The 19,693-nt window shown below is 41.8% G+C and overlaps 1 protein-coding gene across 1 annotated transcript in view; it reads right to left on the minus strand.

Moving 5' to 3' along the window:
• The window catches only part of DYTN (dystrotelin), a 52,437-nt gene extending 37,796 nt beyond the window's left edge, over positions 1–14,641 (minus strand). The window contains exons 1-7 of the mRNA XM_045475135.1: positions 14,623–14,641; positions 11,795–11,869; positions 8,181–8,382; positions 6,309–6,394; positions 5,693–5,793; positions 1,044–1,115; positions 379–542 (exon numbers count right to left, since the gene is read on the minus strand). Coding sequence (XP_045331091.1) covers positions 379–542; positions 1,044–1,115; positions 5,693–5,793; positions 6,309–6,394; positions 8,181–8,382; positions 11,795–11,869; positions 14,623–14,641 — 719 coding nt within the window. The remainder of the gene's footprint in view (positions 1–378; positions 543–1,043; positions 1,116–5,692; positions 5,794–6,308; positions 6,395–8,180; positions 8,383–11,794; positions 11,870–14,622) is intronic.
• Positions 14,642–19,693: the final 5,052 nt, after the last annotated feature.

The raw sequence follows: 19,693 nt of genomic DNA on the forward strand, positions 1-19,693 counted from the left end.
ACTCAACAGTTCATAAACTATTTTTATTACTGTAATTCTTATAGATAGCTCCCAAATATTTAAATATTTAAGCTAAGTATTTAAATTAAATTTAAATATCTCTTTTGTAACAAAAGAAAACACATTTTCCCCCTAAAGAAATACAAATGTCTATTGATCAGACTGTTAGTGGAAGAATTTAATACTCCATTAATTACAGAAGATAAACTATAATTTATTGTCAACCAAGATCCCTCATGCAGAAAATTACTGACTAATTTTCCAAATATCAACTGAGTTCCAGATCTGTGAGAAGGACCTCAAAAGGAATCTGGAGAGACACAGCTCTACTCCGAGACCCATTTGGAGAATGACCGTCTGTGAAACACTGATGAGTACCTCAGTCCAGTGATTGGGAAGTTCCTGCAGATTCTACACCGAACAGGGTGAGTGACCATTTCAGTGGCAGATAACCGATGGCAGGTTGGGAGCCACAGGAGGATGGGAGGCTCAGACTGTAACCAAGAGAGGAATTTTTCTTCTTTGATTGTTGGGCTTACCACCTGAAAAACAATGGCTCACTTAGATGTGTTTCCAGCTTGACTTTGGTCTCTAGTATAGATGCAAATGTATTTTCATTTTCTTTTCTGGCTGTTTCTGTCAGCTCTGCCCAAGACGTTTATCACATGAAAAGTCAGAGGGAAGTTGATACCTTTTTTTTTTTTTTAATGTTTATTTTATTTATGTTGAGAAAGAGAGAGAGGCAGAGAGAGAGGGGGAGAGAGAGAGAGAATCCCAAGCAGGTTCCTCACTGTCAGCACAGAGCCTGATGCGGGGCTTAATCTCCCAAACCGTGAGAACAGGACCTGAGCCAAGATCAAGAGTCCCCTGCTTAACGAACTGAGCCCCCCAGACGCTCCGAGGCAAGGTTATATCTTGAACTAGGTTGTCTCGGATGCTGTGTGGAGTAGCAATTCTGCAATTTGAACTGGGCAGCAAACTTGTCTGCCCCCAACTCCCGGGGATCTGCCCCCAAGTCCCAGGGACAGTTGCATCATACTCACCCCTTGGAAACAGCTGCGGGTGGCACTTTCCACAGAGCACAGAGCACGACTCTCCCCTACAACAGTTGGGATCTACAAGAGGCAAGAAAACCCCACGTCAGTTGTGAGAAAATAGAGAAGTAAGTAGGTGACCACTGAAATCAGCACTTCTGAGTAGAGGTGCTTACAGCCACGGGGTCACAAGTATTTAGTGCCTGAGACTAGATGACCTGCCTCAGTCCAAGCAGATGAGAAATCTGTGGGTTTTGTGCAATGTCTGAATGAGGACAACGAATGAACAAGTGGGAAAAAGTGGGGCTGAGAGGAAGGAGGAGGGCGAGAAGACAGTCTAGCAATTGGGGCAATCCAGGCACGGCTGTCGCTGTTTCACTTCTTATGATCCCAGTCCAATTATTTTCACCTTTCTTTGCCCTCATTTACTTGTGAATGACATATGACAATGATACTGTATTAATATTCAGAGCGGTTTTAAGGAAAACCTTTTAAAACACTTTCATGGCATTTCAACAAACACCAGTTTCTGGGGTAGAGCAGTAATCATTATCCTTGTTTAAAGCAAGGGGCGATTGAGATTTACTGTTTTGCTCAGGGTGAAAAAAAAAAGTGATTTAGCTGCAGAACTGAGATCTCGCTTCAAGACTCCTTACTCTGTTGAGGGGTGCTCACAAAGCTTTGTCCTTCTGACTTCTGTTGTAGGTGTTCCAAGGGCTCTGTCTGGGCTGCCTCACTCAATGGTTTCCACCTTTCAATCATGACCACCAAGGGAGTTTAACTAAGGGACTAAGAACCCCTTGTGACTGCCAAGATGGCCAGGGACTTGGTTCTGACATTATCTATATGCACAAATACGTGTCCCTGTCACCTCCATTTATGCCCATTTGGTCACAAGTCCTAATTTCGCGTCTGATGTCTTGTACAGCGCTGGCTGTCAGGAGGCATCGCCCGCAAGCTCAAAAGTAATTTCAAAGACCCCCCTGCTGAGTCCATCAACTCGAATAAACATTCTTCTAATCAGGAAAGTGGCACTTAGAACCACTTTGCTGACAATTAGCCAGGCAGGAGTCAACAAACATTTTCGTAACAGCGACAAGATGGCTGTACTTTAAATTGATAATAACCCCGTCACCAGCTGAACATAAGTAACTGCTCCCTACGTCATTTGGCCTTTGTCTGAAAAACTGACTCATTGGCCATACTTTGGCCTGTGAGTGTTGATGAACTAACGGAAAATTAGTTGGAGGGTGTTCTTGAGCTCTGAGAAAGGGGGTCGACCTCATGTAAATCAAGGGAAGGAGATCAGACGGGGCCGGCTTGCCAGCTCTGTGACTCTGCCATCGGCCAAAAGAAAACTCACTTGGGTAGGAGGCTTTCACCTCCACATTTTGGCTTTAAGTGTGTGCGTGAAAATTGTCTGGATTCATTGTCCATTTGACTAATTTCTTGCAGGTGTGCTATGGAAGATCCCATGTGGCTAGATGGAACACTAGCAGAGGCAGAATGCCACTTGAAATGATAATTAGGATCCTTAGGGGAGGGGTTTGAATCACACAACGGGGCCTGGAATTTTCTATGGGAATCCATCTCTGAGTTCTTAATGGAAGTCAATGGGATGATAATTTGCTATGCAAATTTCCATCTTCCAAAGACTTCTCTCAGGAGCCTACTAAGGCACCGGTGGCAGACAGAGCACTGCTCCAGCTGCCATTTCAGCAGCTCATTGACCTCAGTTGAGCCTGGAACAAGGACAGAGCTTTAGGGTTTGTTGGATACGGTGCTAGCCTGGGGCAAGCTACAGTAGCTAGAAAGTGAACACAAGAATTTCTACGGGAGAAGGAAAATGCCCCTCAGTCCACCTACTTTCGTGACATCCACCTAAGCCCTCCGGTCTTACAAGTCTGCCTGCAGAAATGGATGGACAGACTCTTCCAATCTCCCCGGCTCCCCGTTAGTTCGAGCCCTGAGATGTGAGGGGTGTTGGGCTAGGTGCCTCTGCTATGGCAGATATGCCTAAGGGTCAGTGGGATCGTGTGCCACGATCACCAGTAGCTATGCCTGAAGTTTAACCTTCTAAATTAAAAACAAAATCATTACTCCATTTAAAAAATATGAACCTATTGACTATGACTTGGAATTTCCAGAATAAACTAAATATTATCATGATCAATATGAACCTAAGATACTAAGACCAAATCAAATCACAGGTAATTTTGGATAGGTTGTTCTGAACCATACTCCCTGTCCTAGAGTTCTAATAATCTTCCCCTTTACCCACCCCCTTCATGACCTTCCCCAGTTCAGAATTCTTGGTCCTGAAGAGTACCAGAATATGCCACCCCAAAATGTGCCTCTTTGGCGTATGGATTATTTTGAGCTAAAGGCCATTGAAAACCAGCAGATGCAGGAAAAGCTCTAAAATCAGGGCACAAGTTTTCCTTTTGTAAGGAAAATGTACATTTATTTATAAAGGAAATTTTCGTCTGCCAAGGGTGTCTCTCTTTCCCTACCAGAAAGAGGAGGGGTCTTAACAACTTCTGATCAATGGACAAGGTACTGACTTAAATCCGCACAACAAACCTTACTTAACAATCAGAGTTTTCCTGGTCACCTTCTCATAACTTTCCTTCTCCACCAGGAAGCCCAAAACCCTTTCCCTTTGTTTAGCTTGAGATTATATGTAAGCCTGAATTCTAGTCATCCCTTTGAGTTACTCAGCACTGGGTACTCCCATGTGTGTGCACCGTATACATGTTAATAAATTTCTGTCTGTTCTCCTCTTGTTAATCTGTCTTTTGTCAGTCTAATTTACAGGGCCCCAGCCAGAGAACATTACAATGGGTAGAAGAAAAGATTATTTTTTTTCCTCCCTTACAGGGAGGAAGGGGACCCAGGAGGGAGACCCAAGAGAAAAATGATAGAAAGCTATTTAATGGCATCATAGTGCAGAAAGCCTAGAGTGGGGATTTTACAGGGGCCGGAAAAAAAGTAGAGACATTCTCGAAATGGGTAAAAGTTACGCTGGGAGAGCAACCACTTCCACAGAAGACAATCTGGAGTCTGCTTAATCCATTCGTAGAAGTTCTTGCTCAGACACATCATTTATTATCAGTTTAACATTTAAGTAACATACTTACTTTAAGGAGGTTCAATTCCCTTACCTAGCAAGGCTAAAAACAGCAGTACATTTGTACATTCTTTAAGCGCAGGAAATGATGCAAATGTTAACTATTTGAGTATTCAGGACTGAATTTCATTTATACTTTCATTAAACATTTGTCGAAGGCCTTACTACCAGGCACTTTTTAAGCCATCAGAGATGTGAACACGAATGCAATAGAATCCTTCCCCTGGAGAAGCAGCCTAGTGTGGAAGCCGCATATCTGGCAATAAATGCAACAAAATTTGACAACAAAGTTATGCACAGGGAGTTAAAGAGCTTTTAGTGAGGAGGTGACTAATAATCGAAATGACTTGAGACATGAACAGTATTCGCCAAGGGAAAAGAGACGCAGGCTGTTGGAGATAGAAGGAACCACACAAGTCAGGCATGGAGAACTTGGTACCTGTTGGGCAGGGTAAAGATTTTGATACAAAGGAGTGAAATCAGTGTACAAAAGGTAAGAAAAAATTAAACACTATGGAACAAACAGAAGAAACCACTGGATATCTTTTCAATGGTGATTCTGGAACCTACAGAGACATGCATCATTACATATCATGTGACTAGGTTATTTTACAACTCTGTAGAAAATTTAAGTTAACTTGTAGTAGAAACCAGATTGAAATACAAATAATTCTCATCTATAGACACGCAAATAAATTCCATCCTGATTGATGACCAACCTCCCCCTCATCCCCCAAAAGTCAATCTTTCATCCACTTGCAAATTCATTTTAATATTCCTTATCTATCATTTTGTTTGTTCTTGGGCTATTTCTTTTAACTACTTGTAACATCTTGCTGATGCTTTCTTTCAATTAACAAGTTAAATACATTTTTGGACACATGTTCATTTTGTATTCCTATAAAAATCATGATTTTATCTCTTTTTGAAAAGAGAAGGATTGGGTCAAATCATGAAAGCTTTTCTTTTGTTTTTCTATTTCATTTCATTTCCTTTCATTTTGTTTTATTTTATTTTAAGAGAAAGAGAGGGGAGAGGGGCAGACGGGGCGGGGGGGGGTGGGGGGAGAGGGAGAGAGAGAGAAAATCTCAAGCAGACTCCATACTCAGCAAGGAGCCTGACATCAAGAGTCGAAATCAAGAGTCAGACACTCAACCAACTGAGCCACCAAGTTGCCCCAGGAAAGCTGTTCATATGATGCTAAGGAATTTAGGCTTTGTTCAATAGACCTGAATGGCCAAGGAGGAATTTTAGGCACGCGGGTGACATTTGCATTTTGGAAAGTCACTGACAGCAAGGTGGAGGCAGAGTTGGAGGGAGGAGAAGCTTGAGTTGGGGAAACCAGTTAGGAAGTGATTGTAAAAGATTAGGCCTGTGCTCAGATAAGAGCAGTGGCTATAGAGGGGAGGGATTGCATGGAGAACTACATTAACACAGAATCGACACAGTATAAAACCATATTCCTTAATAACAAAGGTGGCTAATATAACTGGAACACATTTAGAATTCTTAAGTATTGGAGATTTACCTGCTGTAGATCTGTTAGTAGGTTTCTCAAAACCCTTCGAGTCATGCGTGCCCCAGAATCATAACCTCCCCTGTTATTTTCTGCATAGAGCTGAAAAAGAGCTAGACATACAAGGAGAAAAAGAAATCTTTAAATTGAATACTTGCGATACGTCTTCGAAGAATATGTGCCTTGAATTCTAAACAGTTTATTTGTAGGTGTGAAGGGAAACGGAAAGGAAAGGTATATTTCTTGATTATTTGCTTGCTGTTTTGAAGGCTTCCCAAACTAGGTAATACGATGACTAATGAAAAGCAATTCACATTTCAACCTCTTGATAATTCAGCACATCGGCGATGAAGACCAGGAGGCTGGAAAATGGCGATGCGAGGAGAATCCCAGTCTTTAAACGAATAATAACCACTTGTGTCTGGATAATTCCCACACGAATAAGGAGCAAGAATAACAAAGTTACGAATAATGAGGACATATAGATGGACATCTTGAAAACTTCCACCGCGCTGAGGACATACCAAACAAGAGCCACGTGGCAGGGAATAGGAATGAGTGAAGGAGACAGTGTGTTGGAGATTCGGAGGTCACTGCACTCGACACACGCAATTCTTATGTATGTTACCTCTGTATTTCGTAAGAGGGCTGTCCCCGCAGAGAGCAATCAGGGCAGCAGCCACAGGTGCCAGCTTGAGCAAGCCCGTTCCCGTGCTGCAGGGCAACAAAACACAGAGACCAGGATGGGAAAGGCAGGGTGATTCTGGGTGACGTGGGTTATAAAAACAATCACTATGAACGGACGCTTCTGACCTTGTGTTCCAAGTTCACATTTTTCATGGTCTGTTTTCCGCTATCTAGATTTTTGACAGAGTAAAACTTGACTTAAAATATTTCATTATTCGTTCATTCATCCATCCATTCATTCATGTGCCCAATGATTATTTATTGGGTGCTTCCTCTGTGCTAAGCACTGTACTAGGCACCAGGGAAGCAGGGATACCCCCTGTCTTCACAGAGCGGGCCGGGTCACGTCCTGAGGATACACATGTCTGGAAACCAAAGATACAAGCACAAAAGGAAGACAAAAGGAGCAAGCATTTATATACAAAATCCACCAGTTCACGGGCCCTCACGTAGAGCCTAATTGTTCTTGGCTCACTGGCTCCGCAGTTTCAAACCCGCAGAACAATGTCTCACAGGTAGGAGGATTTCTAGAGGCAGGCGTTGATATTAGAAACGATAGTCGAAAGCATAATGTTTAAGGAATCTGAAATAATGAAAAAAATAGCTTGAAAACATGTTGATATATTATTCATGCAATAAAAAAAATAAATAACAAACTGGAAAAGGAAACACTGTTTCCTTTTGTTTAACCATTTTCCAGATGGTTAAACTGTGGTTGCCTCAGAAGGCGGGATTCAGGGTGACTTTTCTTCTTCTTTACTCTTTCCTGTACTTTCCAAATGTTTTATATTTACTATGATTTTTAGAAGTCCATTCTACAGGATGAGGTCAAGACCAAATAAGGTAAACAAAATGAAGCGGGACAGAAGAACGGTGGACCCCAGAGCCAGGGAAGCACACACATAGCTAGACGCACACACAGACACACACACAGACACACACCATTTACTTGATGGCATGCGTAATAAAGCCTTCGACATGGTCTAAATTGGCTTACAGGTGCAATGGACTGAATGTTTGGGTCCCCCCAAAACCTGTATTTCAAAATTCTCACTTCCAATGTGATGTAATTTGGAGGTGGGACTTTGGGGGGTGATTAGTTCATGAGAGTAGAGCTCTCATGAACTGGATTCGTGCTCTTACAAAAGAGAATGCAGAGAACTCCCTCACTCCTTTCACCACATAAGGACACAGTGAGCAGGTAGTCCTCTGTGAATTAGGAAGCTAGTCCTCACTAAACACTGAACTGGCCGGCGCCTTGGCTTTGGACTTCCCAGCCTCCAGAACCATGAGAAACGTTTGTTGTTTAAGCCACCGGTCTACAGTACGTTTGTGTAGCATCCCAAACAGACTAAGACAATAGGTTAGCCACCCACACACAGGTTATTCAACCTTACTGCACCTGAGAAACAAAACAAAACAAAAACTGATCATTGCTTACAAGGAAATGAGCAAACAAATAAGCTACCAGGAACTCAAGAGAAAAGTGTGATTTTTTTTCCATGTATAGGCATACAATCACCCTGGCAAAAGCTGTGTGTGGTGTCTAGAGTGGAAACGAGTTTGTGTGAAGCAAAAGTAATGTGGATTTGTTTTTTTTCCCTTTTTGCTACCCATGGGTCTTTCATATTAGTGAAACTGATAAACGTGTGCTTCTTTGTTCCTCTGCTGAATGAATAATACATTTGCCGAAAACAAAGAAGCCTTCTCATGTATCAAACCTTAAGCAAACCTTAGACAACACCAAATGGTCACTGACCAGTGGTGACTAAACACTGCCCTTGAGGTCACAGTGTGACCTTCACATGCTCACCTGTCATACATCGCTGTGAGAAGGCTCAGAGTGAGTTCTGAAGCTCTGGGATGCACCTGTCCTGGATTTTCCGCCCTGACTCTCTGAAACAGCTCCTGAAGAGCCTTAAAGAGTTGTTGCACAGAGAGGGGGCTCTCTCTTGCTTCCCAGAAACTCTGACGTAGGAGGACGTGCTGAATCAGAGAGCTGTCCATCAAGTCCACTGTAGGAAGAAAACGAAAAGTTGTCTTATTTTCCAATGGGAACAAAACCTTCATATAAAGCCTTCAAATAAAGCAAATGTCATCTAGCATTTAATTAAGACTTTTTTAATCGCAGCTCTTTTCTTTTTTTTTTTTTTTTAACGTTTATTTATTTTTGAGACAGAGAGAGACAGAGCATGAACGGGGGAGGGTCAGAGAGAGGGAGACACAGAATCTGAAACAGGCTCCAGGCTCTGAGCTGTCAGCACAGAGCCCGACTCGGGGCTCGAATGACAGACCCCGAGATCATGACCTGAGCTGAAGTCGGCCGCTTAACCGACAGAGCCACCCACGTGCCCTGGCAGCTCTTTTCTTTAAAAGGAATTAGATACGACCACTATTTGGATGCATATCTCTTGTGTAGAATTCAGGCCCTATTCTTCTTTTTTTTTTTTTTTTTTAACGTTTTTTTATTTTTTTTTTTATTTTTTTTTTATTTTTGAGACAGAGAGAGACAGAGCATGAACGGGGGAGGGTCAGAGAGAGGGAGACACAGACTCGGAAGCAGGCTCCAGGCTCTGAGCCATCAGCCCAGAGCCTGACGCGGGGCTCGAACTCACGGACCGCGAGATCGTGACCTGGCTGAAGTCAGACGCTTAACCGACTGCGCCACCCAGGCGCCCCCAGGCCCTATTCTTCTGATAGTAGATTTGATTTTGGAAAAGCGTATCTGTTAGTACAGCATTGTTACCAGATTGTTGCCAGCATAACCTCTAGAATGTTGCTTTATAGAATGAAGTTGAAAGGGGAAAACGTGAGAAATTTGAAAAACAGCCTTCCAAGGAAGTTAGGGCAGTGTGCTGAAAAGTGGCGAAAACATTTTTATACTCTTTATTAAATGAACTGAGTAAATTTACCTTTTGTGTTCAAATATAGTTTTCCGTGTCTGCACCTTTGCTGCAGAAGGAATATTGTGTTAAAATGCAATTGCCTAAGGTAAAAAAAAAAAACAAAAAACCCGTGATCTTTATAATAAAGAGCAGTTGCTGAATTATGAGACTCTTCAAGTCCCTTCCTTGCCTCGGTAATATTTCTTTTTGTTGATCTCCCTTCCATCGGTATTATTATCTAGGGAAGGCACTTAATAAAGTTGCTTACAAAAAATAATGGTTTATTTCTTATGTTTTTTTTTTTTTACCACCTCCTAAAAATTTTACAAGGCAATGAATACAAGGAAGAATGAAACAGAGCTGACCCTATGGTTTCTTGCCGACAGAGGATAACAGACAAAATTAATAAACACCCACTTGCACCATCTGACAGATGATGTCAGTGGCACCCAGAGCTGCTGGCATTGAAAATGCTCCAGTGTGTGAAATGATAAGACCCTGCGCTTTTCTCTACCTTGTAAATCAGCCTCGCAGATAAGGAATCTAGCAAGTATAATAAAAGTTTTTATTTGTTCTCTGATACTGCTTTCAAAGAGAGTCTGCAGAAGTGAGGAGTAGGTTTCAGGATGTGGCTTTAATAAAACCCTGGCTGCAGGTGGTGGAGGACGCAAACCGTTTTATCGTTGCGCAATCGCAAGACGCATCCCCTTGGCCTGGCATGCGGTACGCAAGGCGTTCTTGTCCCCTGCCACGAGTTCGGTATCACAGCAAAACAGATAACGGTGGTGCGCGTTCGTTCGTCTCCGCACAAGATTTATGCGCGATGCTCTGGGATCCCGCCGTCTGCAGCTCACCGCGTGCTTTATCTCTGGTTTGGCGACTTTTTTGTTTTCAGATTATTGTTTGGATATCGCTTCTAGGCAGAACTTTGAAATACTGGTTTTGTGTATTGTTAATATTCCCAGGAGTATTATTTATACTCGGTTTCTAATGCCAGGGGTAATAAAAAGTTCAAAAAGGTACATCCTCAAATTGTGCTGTTTTGTACGTACTCAGGCGTTGATGATGGGGGCTTACACAGACCCTCGCTGCTAACTTTCTTTAATGGAGAAGTTCCCCAGGAAAATAGCATAATTGAGTGTAAACTTTCAGTGAGCATATTTTGCCTTTTGTTGATTCCTGGAAGAGTAAATAATACTTACGAGTGAGTTTGTCTGCCTTGCTAAGTAAAAAAAAAAAAAAAAAAAATCTTTTTAAAAAGCCGAGAATCTTTCTTCAAAGGACCCTTGGACAGAATGTAATAGAGAAAATAGAGACAACGAGTTGTACTGGTTGAAGAGATGATCTTTTACGTTTCCCTCACTTGCCTGTACTTCCCTTTCCCACTTCCTTTCCTGCTGTGTTCAATAGCATCCATCTGCAGTTCGTGAAAGCATAAGTTGAAAACCACTGGTCTCGAGAACTTGTAAGGCAGAAGGTAAACTATGAAAAAATTTCTTTTTTTACTTATTAAATTTTTAAAAAAACATTTATTTATTTTTGAGAGACAGAGAGAGACAGAGTGTGATCAGGGGAAGGGCAGAGAGAGAGGGAGACACAGAACCCGAAGCAGGCTCCAGGCTCCGAGCTGTCAGCACAGAGCCCAGAGTGGGGCTCGAACTCATGGACCGTGAGATCATGACCCAAACCGAAGTCAGTTGCTTAACCCACTGAGCCACCCAGGCAACCCCTAAAAAAATTTCAGCCTTCAGGAGAAATGTCATATGTGTAACACAACTTCATTTAGGTCTAAAATGATACATGTCTTAAATTATTTCCTATGAAGAGATTTTATAATGCAAAATACAGAACTTATTAGAGATGTTGAATCCCTGTTATTTTTCATAGCTAGAGCCCAGTCTAATTCATTTTGGAGAATTTTTAATAAATAAACATGTTTACCACATTTTACCTTAGTTTGCCTATGATGACAGTATAAGAAAAGAAAATCATAGCAATTAAGCAGATACAAATTTAATGCAGAAGAAAAAAAGCAGTTCTCAGAGAACTCTTGAGATAGTTTTAAAATGTGTGGCCCAAGGATTATTCATCTGAATATACTTTTGCACGTTCAGGGAGAGAGGTACAATTTCAAATGCAAATCTTATGTGGCAGAAGGAATTTAAAATTGTCATGCTTAAATCTACAAGCGGAGATTCCAAACTAACTTGTTTTGTAATTTCATTTTGTGTCACTATTGTTATCCTGAAAAGGAAACAAGCAAAAACATGTCTAGAAACCAAGTTAAAAAAAATTAAAATAAAATCCTCATCCACGAATTATCGTCTCCTGTCGGTGAAGCTACGCGCGTGTGGAACACGCAAGGTGTGTTGCCCCCCCCCCCCCAACTCCACCTTCTCTGTTACTAATGCGGTGAATGCACAGATCACACCTTCCGGATCCAACAGTCGCGCACATGGGGGAGTACTTGTTTTCTCTTGGAATTTCACATCACACATCAGGATCAGATGATTTCGAGTTTTTAACGAGAGCCTGTACTTACACTGGCACAGAGTTTGCACTGATCGTAATTTGAAGGCTGTTCTGTAAATGGAATTCTCAATACTGTTAAGAGCATCTGTAAAGAAAAGATGAAATATCACGAATAAAAAGACCATCTCGTTAGATAAACCCCACATCCAAGAGGGGGATCTGAGAGATCACGTAGCTCTGTTATTTTGCAGGTGAGGAAACAGTCTTAGAGCTCTTTTTCCTACCTGCCAACAACAACAACAACAACAAAAATGTCCTAGGCTGCAAGTGACCTTAGAGGGTACCCTCTGAGTCCACTAAATATTTTAAATAAAAAGGAAACAGCTTGTGAAACAAATAGGATAAGAAACTCTGTGTAGAATATAAACTCAACTTTGTTAATATATTGTAGTCAGATGTACACACATATATTTATAAATTAAAACAATACAGAACTCTCCATCCATTCATTTGTTCAGCAAATGTTTATTGCGCTCCTACTGTATGGCCCAGCACGATTCCAGGCCTCTGAACTATGGCAATTAACAAAACAGATACAAATCCTTGTCCCGTGGAGCTTAATTTCTAGGAGCGTTTGCCAAATTGTTCATAGAGGATATCTCTGGTTTCTTGAATTTTTAGTACTTACGGTTCTCTTTTTCCCAAAGGGGGCGAGAGGCTCATTCCTGTACAGGAAATTCTGAATACTTTGGATGGGATGTTCAGCATAAGAAGCTTAGAAGTTTTTGTCTGTCTTTAAGGCATGGCTCCTTCCCAAACTTAACTGGATCTGAATTGCCTACCAAGCTACAATGTCCTGGTTTAGGTTGAGAAGATAATGTTTCGTGCCCTGGAGGGTTGTGGGGGGAAAGTTCTAGCTGTTGCTCATATGGATACAGAGTGCCAGGCATTATGCTAAACCACTGAGGGGCTTATGGTGCTGAACGAGGTCAGATCCACCCTTCGGGGGTTAGAGCCACCAAAAGCCTCTCCTGGAACGTACACGAATTCAGTGATCGATATACGATCATGAGCGGAAGCCATTTACCTCAGGTAAATGTGACTTAAAACGTCATTACACAAGCAATCCTATGAACTCTCCACATCTCCCTCCACCCGCCCCTTTTTTGAACAGATGCAATGATATCAAAGAAGCTACAATTTGTGCTAAATCTTTTGTTATTTAATATTTCCCTATGTTTGGAAAATGTTTTCCAGTTTTCAGATGAGTCCAGTGTTGGAGTATGGAGAAGTCAGAAACCCCTCTGCCCTATAATCTGGAGAAGGAAAACAAATTGAGAGCAGCCATCACGGTGTGGAAATAGTTTTACAAAAATGTAATGCCCAACATTGTCTTTCCTTCTGGAAACTGGCCAGTTTTTGTGCCCTGGCTCCACTCCGATGCAACAAGGGAATATCGAAAATCAGCAAACTAGGGGCTCTGCGGGTTCCCAGATGCTGTCATGGGTGCAAGAGCGATTCTATAGCTGCCCTACCATCTGGCCCAGTGCACTCCTGTCAGATTGCGTTTTGCAGTGTCCTCTGATGAAGTTATGCAGCATAGCGCGGCAAGCTGTGACAGAGTACAGCGTGGCAAAATGAATGAGTATCCCAGGTGATTCACTACCAGCTCTGCTTCCTAAAGGCTTTTTTTTTTTTTGCTTTCCTGCTGGTGGGAGAAAACTCAAGAAAGGAAGAAATCGCTTGACGTCTCAGGCTCAAAGCTATGAAGAGAGTAGTTTTAGATGCTTAAAGAAATAATAATACGAGCTACATATGGTCTTGTTCATGGAAGCAATTTGGGAAACACGTGTTGCTTTAAGCGATTCTTATTTTTGCTTAGCCAAATCAATACGTGTCAGCACATCAATATGTCTGCTGAGACAGAATGCAATAACCTGTCTTTCAGCGGTGCATCATCTCTAGTGCGATGATCCAGAAAGAGAGATTTTTGGCCGGTGGTCCTCAGGGCTTCCAGCCAGCAGCTTCCGCCTGGGAGCCTGTTAGACACGCGTGTTCTCAGACCCCAGCCCAGACCTACTGAGTCACAAACTCTGGGGGTGGAGCGTGGCACTTTAACAAAGGCTCCAGGTGATTCTGGTGACCCTAAACTCGGGAGGCATCCCTTTAGGGAGAGAACGTCGGGCTTTGAACGGGTTATCTACCTCTTCGTATGAAGCTTATTACAATGAGGGCTTCAATTTGGGAACCCCAAAGATGATTTGACTCATCCATATGTCGTTTTAGATAAATCACTTGAGATATGACCGAAGTTTACGTAAAGCAAGTGAAGTTAACACTCTAGATTTCAGGTAGCAGAACAGAGCTGAAACTCGATTCAGCAATAAAAATGTCACGAGCCAGTCCTGGGCCTACCTTGGCATTCAGAAATATTGGTAGAAAGGGGCACTGGTGTCCCCATACCCATTTATCAAATATTTATATAGTGACAGCTGTGAGACCTTTCCCCCAACTTTGGGCCCCCATAATACTGTGAACTTACCCCTGACATTAAAATAGGTACAAGGATGTCATTTTAACAGTAAACAAGAAAATATACAAAAATAAGACAAGCTATATGTGAGTAGCAATTTAAAGTGTAATTATATTGAGAACAAATCTTTTGTTAAATTACTTTTGGTGCTTTGGGGACAAGAGACTAAACTCTCTTCCATACGTTATGAATTTCTGTTTGAAAAAAAAAAAGAAAGAATATCTTTTCAATCACCCACTAGTTTCTTTTTCAGCCAGATGCCAAACGTCTACTGTTCTGTAACTCAGAGGTCTGAAAATACAGCATCTGTGCCTAATTTTTTTTTGTTTACAGACTGTGCTCAGAACCTCCACAATAGTACTCACCTTGTTTATCTGGATCCATTTCAGGAATTTCTTAGAATGGCAGTTGGTAAGAGGACCCCTGGAACTGGAAATAAATCCATATTTTAAGCAGAAAGGTTTTGCAGTGGAAAGGGAAAGGGGGGGGGGGGAGGAAACAAAAAGACCGCTAAGCAAAGCCATTTCCCCTGTGAAGCAATGAGTAAAAGGTGTTCAGAGAGCCTGTGTACTCTCCTTGGAGAATAAAAATAAGGAATATAGGGATAGAGGCTTCTTATACTGGCCATGCCTGTAGGGATTCGGAGCTGTACCTCAGAAATTGAGAACAGCTTCTGAGACTAATATGTGAATACTTAGAACTTTTGAGGCATTATAATTTTCGCAGGAGACTAGATTCTCATTTCAAGAAAATGCAAATTTACTTGAATTTTTAAGGACAAAATTTGAAGCTCTCAATGCTTAAGCTTCTAGCAGTACTATACTAATAATCGATGTATTAAATTTCTGACAAATACTATCCTTTTGAACACCTTATCACAAATATGCATATATGTGTATTGAACACAGAATTCAATTGATGTTTTATTTTATTTTATTTATTTATTTATTTATTTAAAAAATTTTTTTTCCAACGTTTATTTATTTTTGGGACAGAGAGAGACAGAGCATGAACAGGGGAGGGGCAGAGAGAGAGGGAGACACAGAATCGGAAACAGGCTCCAGGCTCTGAGCCATCAGCCCAGAGCCTGACGTGGGGCTCGAACTCACGGACCGCGAGATCGCGACCTGGCTGAAGTCGGATGCTTAACCGACTGCGCCACCCAGGCGCCCCTGATGTTTTATTTTAAAGAGAGTAGTCAATTAGCTACCTGCTGTTTCATGTTGAACTATTGTTCAGACTACATATAAATATAAATATAAATATAAATATAAATGTATATATCTTTGAACTTACAACAAAAAGAATAAGTTAATGGATTATGGTATAAGAAACCTTACACAGTTCTAAGAAAAAAACCCATTTTTAAAAAAAAATTTTTTTAACGTTTATTTATTTTTGAGACAGAGCATGAACGGGGGAGGGTCAGAGAGAGGGAGACACAGAATCTGAAACAGGCTCCAGGCTCTGAGCTGTCAGCCCAGAGCCCGACGCGGGGCTGGAACTCACGGACCGCGAGATCATGACCTGAGCCGAAGTCGGCCGCCTAACCAACTGAGCCATCCAGGCGCCCCAAAAACCCATTTTTTAACATAAGCAGTTGAGAACTGTTTTTTAAATTTACATGACAATTGGGGTGCCTCGGTGGCTCAGTTGGTTGAGCGTCCCACTTTGGCTCAGGTCATGATCTCCCGGTTCGTGGGTTTGAGCCCCGTGTTGGATCTGTGCTGATGGCTCAGAGCCTGGAGCCTGGAGCCTGCTTTGGATTCTGTGTCTCCCTCTCTCTCTCTGACCCTCCCCCACTTACATACGCTCTGTCTCTGTCTCAAAAATAAATAAACATAAAAAAGAATTTAAAGTTGCATGACAATTAAATTTAAATAGCACTTTCCTCCTCTTCTAATGAATGAGTTATTTTAATGGCACAGTTTTGCAAACAAAAATTGATTGCATAAGTTATTTAAAATGACAGCGATAGTGATCATCCCTGACTTGCCCCAAACTAGGAAAGTTCCAAATATATTCAAGTAAGATTTGTTTTGAAAAGTTCTAGCAAGGGCAATCAGATTAGAACTCCTTGGGGGCATACAACTGCTCCCTTGAGCTCTTCCTAAAGCCCCCAGGTAAGTGAGAAGGGTTCAGCCTACAGCTGGAGATGAAATTGATCCACCTTCCCGTCAGCTCCTTACCTTTCGGACTTTATGGAAGAAGCAGTTTAGCAAACAGTCCGTATAGGTCACTCGGCAGTTTTGAAAGAGGGAAAAGCTGAGTCATAACAGATTTCCAGCCGTGGCATTCCTATGGAGAGCTGATGTCTTGTTCTGACTGCGCAGCAATTGCCTGTAAAACAATGACATTGAGGTTGCACCCTTTTTAAGGCCTCACAAAAGCGCATTCATTAGTAATAAAGATCTTGAATAATTTAAGGCTACTCCTACATGTCTGTTTCAATGGCTATTTCTGCGTTACTTTCATGTGTAGGAGAGGCAAGTGAAGTGTCTTCTGGGTGCTATGGAGAGCAGGGGTTGCCGTAGAGATTACGAACCGGTAAAAAAGCCTCCACATCCCAGCTAATGGCCACCTTACTGGCCATCCCAGATAAGAGTGACCTGGGAATGAAATCTAATTCATTTGATTAACTCTTTTATAAATTCAGAGGTATTGCTACACAGTTTAAAAGTCACCAAATATAACGCAGGTCTTCAAAATGGGAATGATTTGTCACAAGTACACATTTCCTCTGAAGTTTTGAGTAACACCTGAAAATGTCTTTACTTTTTAAGACATTCAAATGAAAAATAAACCTGTTGGAATCCTAACACGGTTTTATAAATTTTTAAAAAATGACGTCTCAGGAACCAAATGTATTAGAACTTTACTAATGTCTTCAGACTGCCGGAGAAGTAAAGAGCTGATTTTAACATGCCTTTCAAAAGGGTTAGAACCCAAAGCGTGGGTATATTACTTTATGAGTATATTACTTCTCTGCCCTGAAGAGCCAGAATGTCTGGGAGTCCATGGTCCCAACCGAGGCACTTAAAACAATTATGACAAGTGGTCATGAATCCACTCCAGAATATCTCATTGTAAAAATCAGTTTTCAAAAGTGTGATATCCAAGGATAGTCAATGTATTCCTGTCTTTTTGAAAAGTATTAGTGTCACACTATTGGTTTCTTAAACTCAAACTTGGGACGTTTTAAAGAATGAAAAATGGGGGCGCCTGGGGAGCTCAGTTGGTTAAGCCTCCAACTTTGGCTCAGGTCATGATCTCACGATTTGGTTCAGGAGTATGAGCCCCGCCTCGGGCTCTGCACTGTCAGAGATTCTCTGTCTCCCTCTCTCTCTACCCCTCCCTCACTCATGCTCTCTCCCTCCTTCTCTCTCTCTCTCCCTCAAAAATAAATGAACATTAAAAAAAAGAATAAAATTGACTCTGTGTTAAAAAAAATAAAGAATGAAAAACTGATTAACAATGGGGCTCACGTGGATCAAGAGGAGGGAAAAAATCAACCCGCCATTTGCCTTTTCATAGATAAATTACATTGATTTTTCTGGGAACAGATAAGACAATGTGGGAAGAGAGTAAGTTTCTCTCACGTGAAATCTCTGTCTTCTGCGTGTTGTAGACTCAAAGCTGAAATCGTACTTACGAGGTTCATGTTCTACTATATCTGGATCGAGGAATATAGTATCAGAGGTATTGGTGATAGAGGGATGTTTTACTAAATGCTCCACTGTTGAGATCTGAGCAGCCCTCTGGTGTTGATTAATTATGTGGCTCAAGAATCATAGCGCCACCACCAACAACAAAAATGTCCAAAGTTCCAGTCAAAATGACATCATTGAACAGACAAGAATTTAAGTACATACAAATGAACCACGGTTTGTCGGAAAGTAACGTAAGCACGTGAGCATGAGCAGCTGATAGTCTGAGCTGCAAGGCTGGCTGGTTTGGGACGGGCTGAGGGCTCCCAGAACTGTTTTGGTTTCACTTACTTCTGGAAAGGTTTAGTTAACTGTTGCACCTCCCGGTTCAGGCTCAGGTAGACTTGGTCACAGTAAGATTTTTTCTTTTTCATAGGATGTTTTGGGTTATAAATCAAAGCCAGTTACCGTGATTGTACTACACCATAGATCCTCAGTGAGGGGGCATTTTTCGCTGGCATATGACAGTAGGTCCCGTGAATCGTAATGTATAATTGATATTCTTTGCCTCCTGAAACAGAGCAGCCCCACCCTGAAGAAGCAGGGAGGCAGAGGGTTCAAACTTCCCGCACAATCCCAGCATGCCTTGGTTTGGACATAGCAGGCTGCACACCAACCAGAGACTGGGTGACCATTGCTTATTGCGCACGGGGACTGATTTTTGAGGCAGCCAGTGTTCTGTTCACCCTCTATCTGACAGCTTTTTGCACATACATGCGAAGACTCTAACTCCCAAGAGAGAAAGAGGGGGCTTGACACCTTGCACCCTAACGTGTACGTAGTCCCTTACGTAAATTACAGGATGGCTTGGTATACATATTTACATACGCATGAACAACTTCAAAAAAATTGTTATGAAAATCGACTCAGATTAGAATGGAGAAAAGGGAACATTTTGTGTGCCGTTGGTAGGAATGTAAATTGGTACTGCCATTACGGAAAACAATACGGAGATCTCTCAAAAACATTAAAAATAGATCTGCCATATGATCTGGCAATCCTATTTCTGGGTATATACCCAGAGGAAATAAAATCAATATCTCAAAGAGATATCTGCACTCATATGTTCATTGCAGCATTACTCACAGTCACCAAGATATAGAAACAACCTAAGTGTTGATTAGTGGATGAATGAGTAAAGACTTTGTGGTATGTATATACAATAGAGTTTTATTCAGCCTTCGAAAAGAAGGAAATCCTGCCCTTTGCAATGAGAAGGATGAACTTGGAGGATATTTTGCTAAGTGAGGTAAGCCAGGCACAAAGACAAATACCACCCAATCTCACTTACATGTGGGCTTTTTTGAAAAACAAGAAGAAAAGTTGACCTCATAGTGACAGAGAGTAGAATGGTGTTTTCCAGAGATGGGTGGGGGTGGGTAGAAGGGGAGACACTGATCACAGGCTGCAAACTCATCCTTCAGGCTTCGCTGAGGTCTTTCACGAACCCCCCCAACCCCCCCCCCCCGCCATCTCAACTGGCTTCAATACATCACTCTGCTTGATTCATAGCTTATAAGCAAGCACAAACTGTGATCATCTTGGTTTTTTATATTAACTGGTTAACTGGCTTATTATTTTTCTTCTCTAATAGAAAGCAAGCTCCTCAAAGGCGGGAACAAGAGCCCTTTTCTCTTGTCTGTCCCTGTGTGACATTATGATTTATAATAAGTAATATATATGTGGTTTTTGTCTTTCTGGCATATAGAGCTGTTAAAAGCCTTGAGAT

This window comes from Leopardus geoffroyi, chromosome C1 (genome assembly GCF_018350155.1).
Source record: "Leopardus geoffroyi isolate Oge1 chromosome C1, O.geoffroyi_Oge1_pat1.0, whole genome shotgun sequence".
Lineage (NCBI taxonomy): Eukaryota > Metazoa > Chordata > Mammalia > Carnivora > Felidae > Leopardus > Leopardus geoffroyi.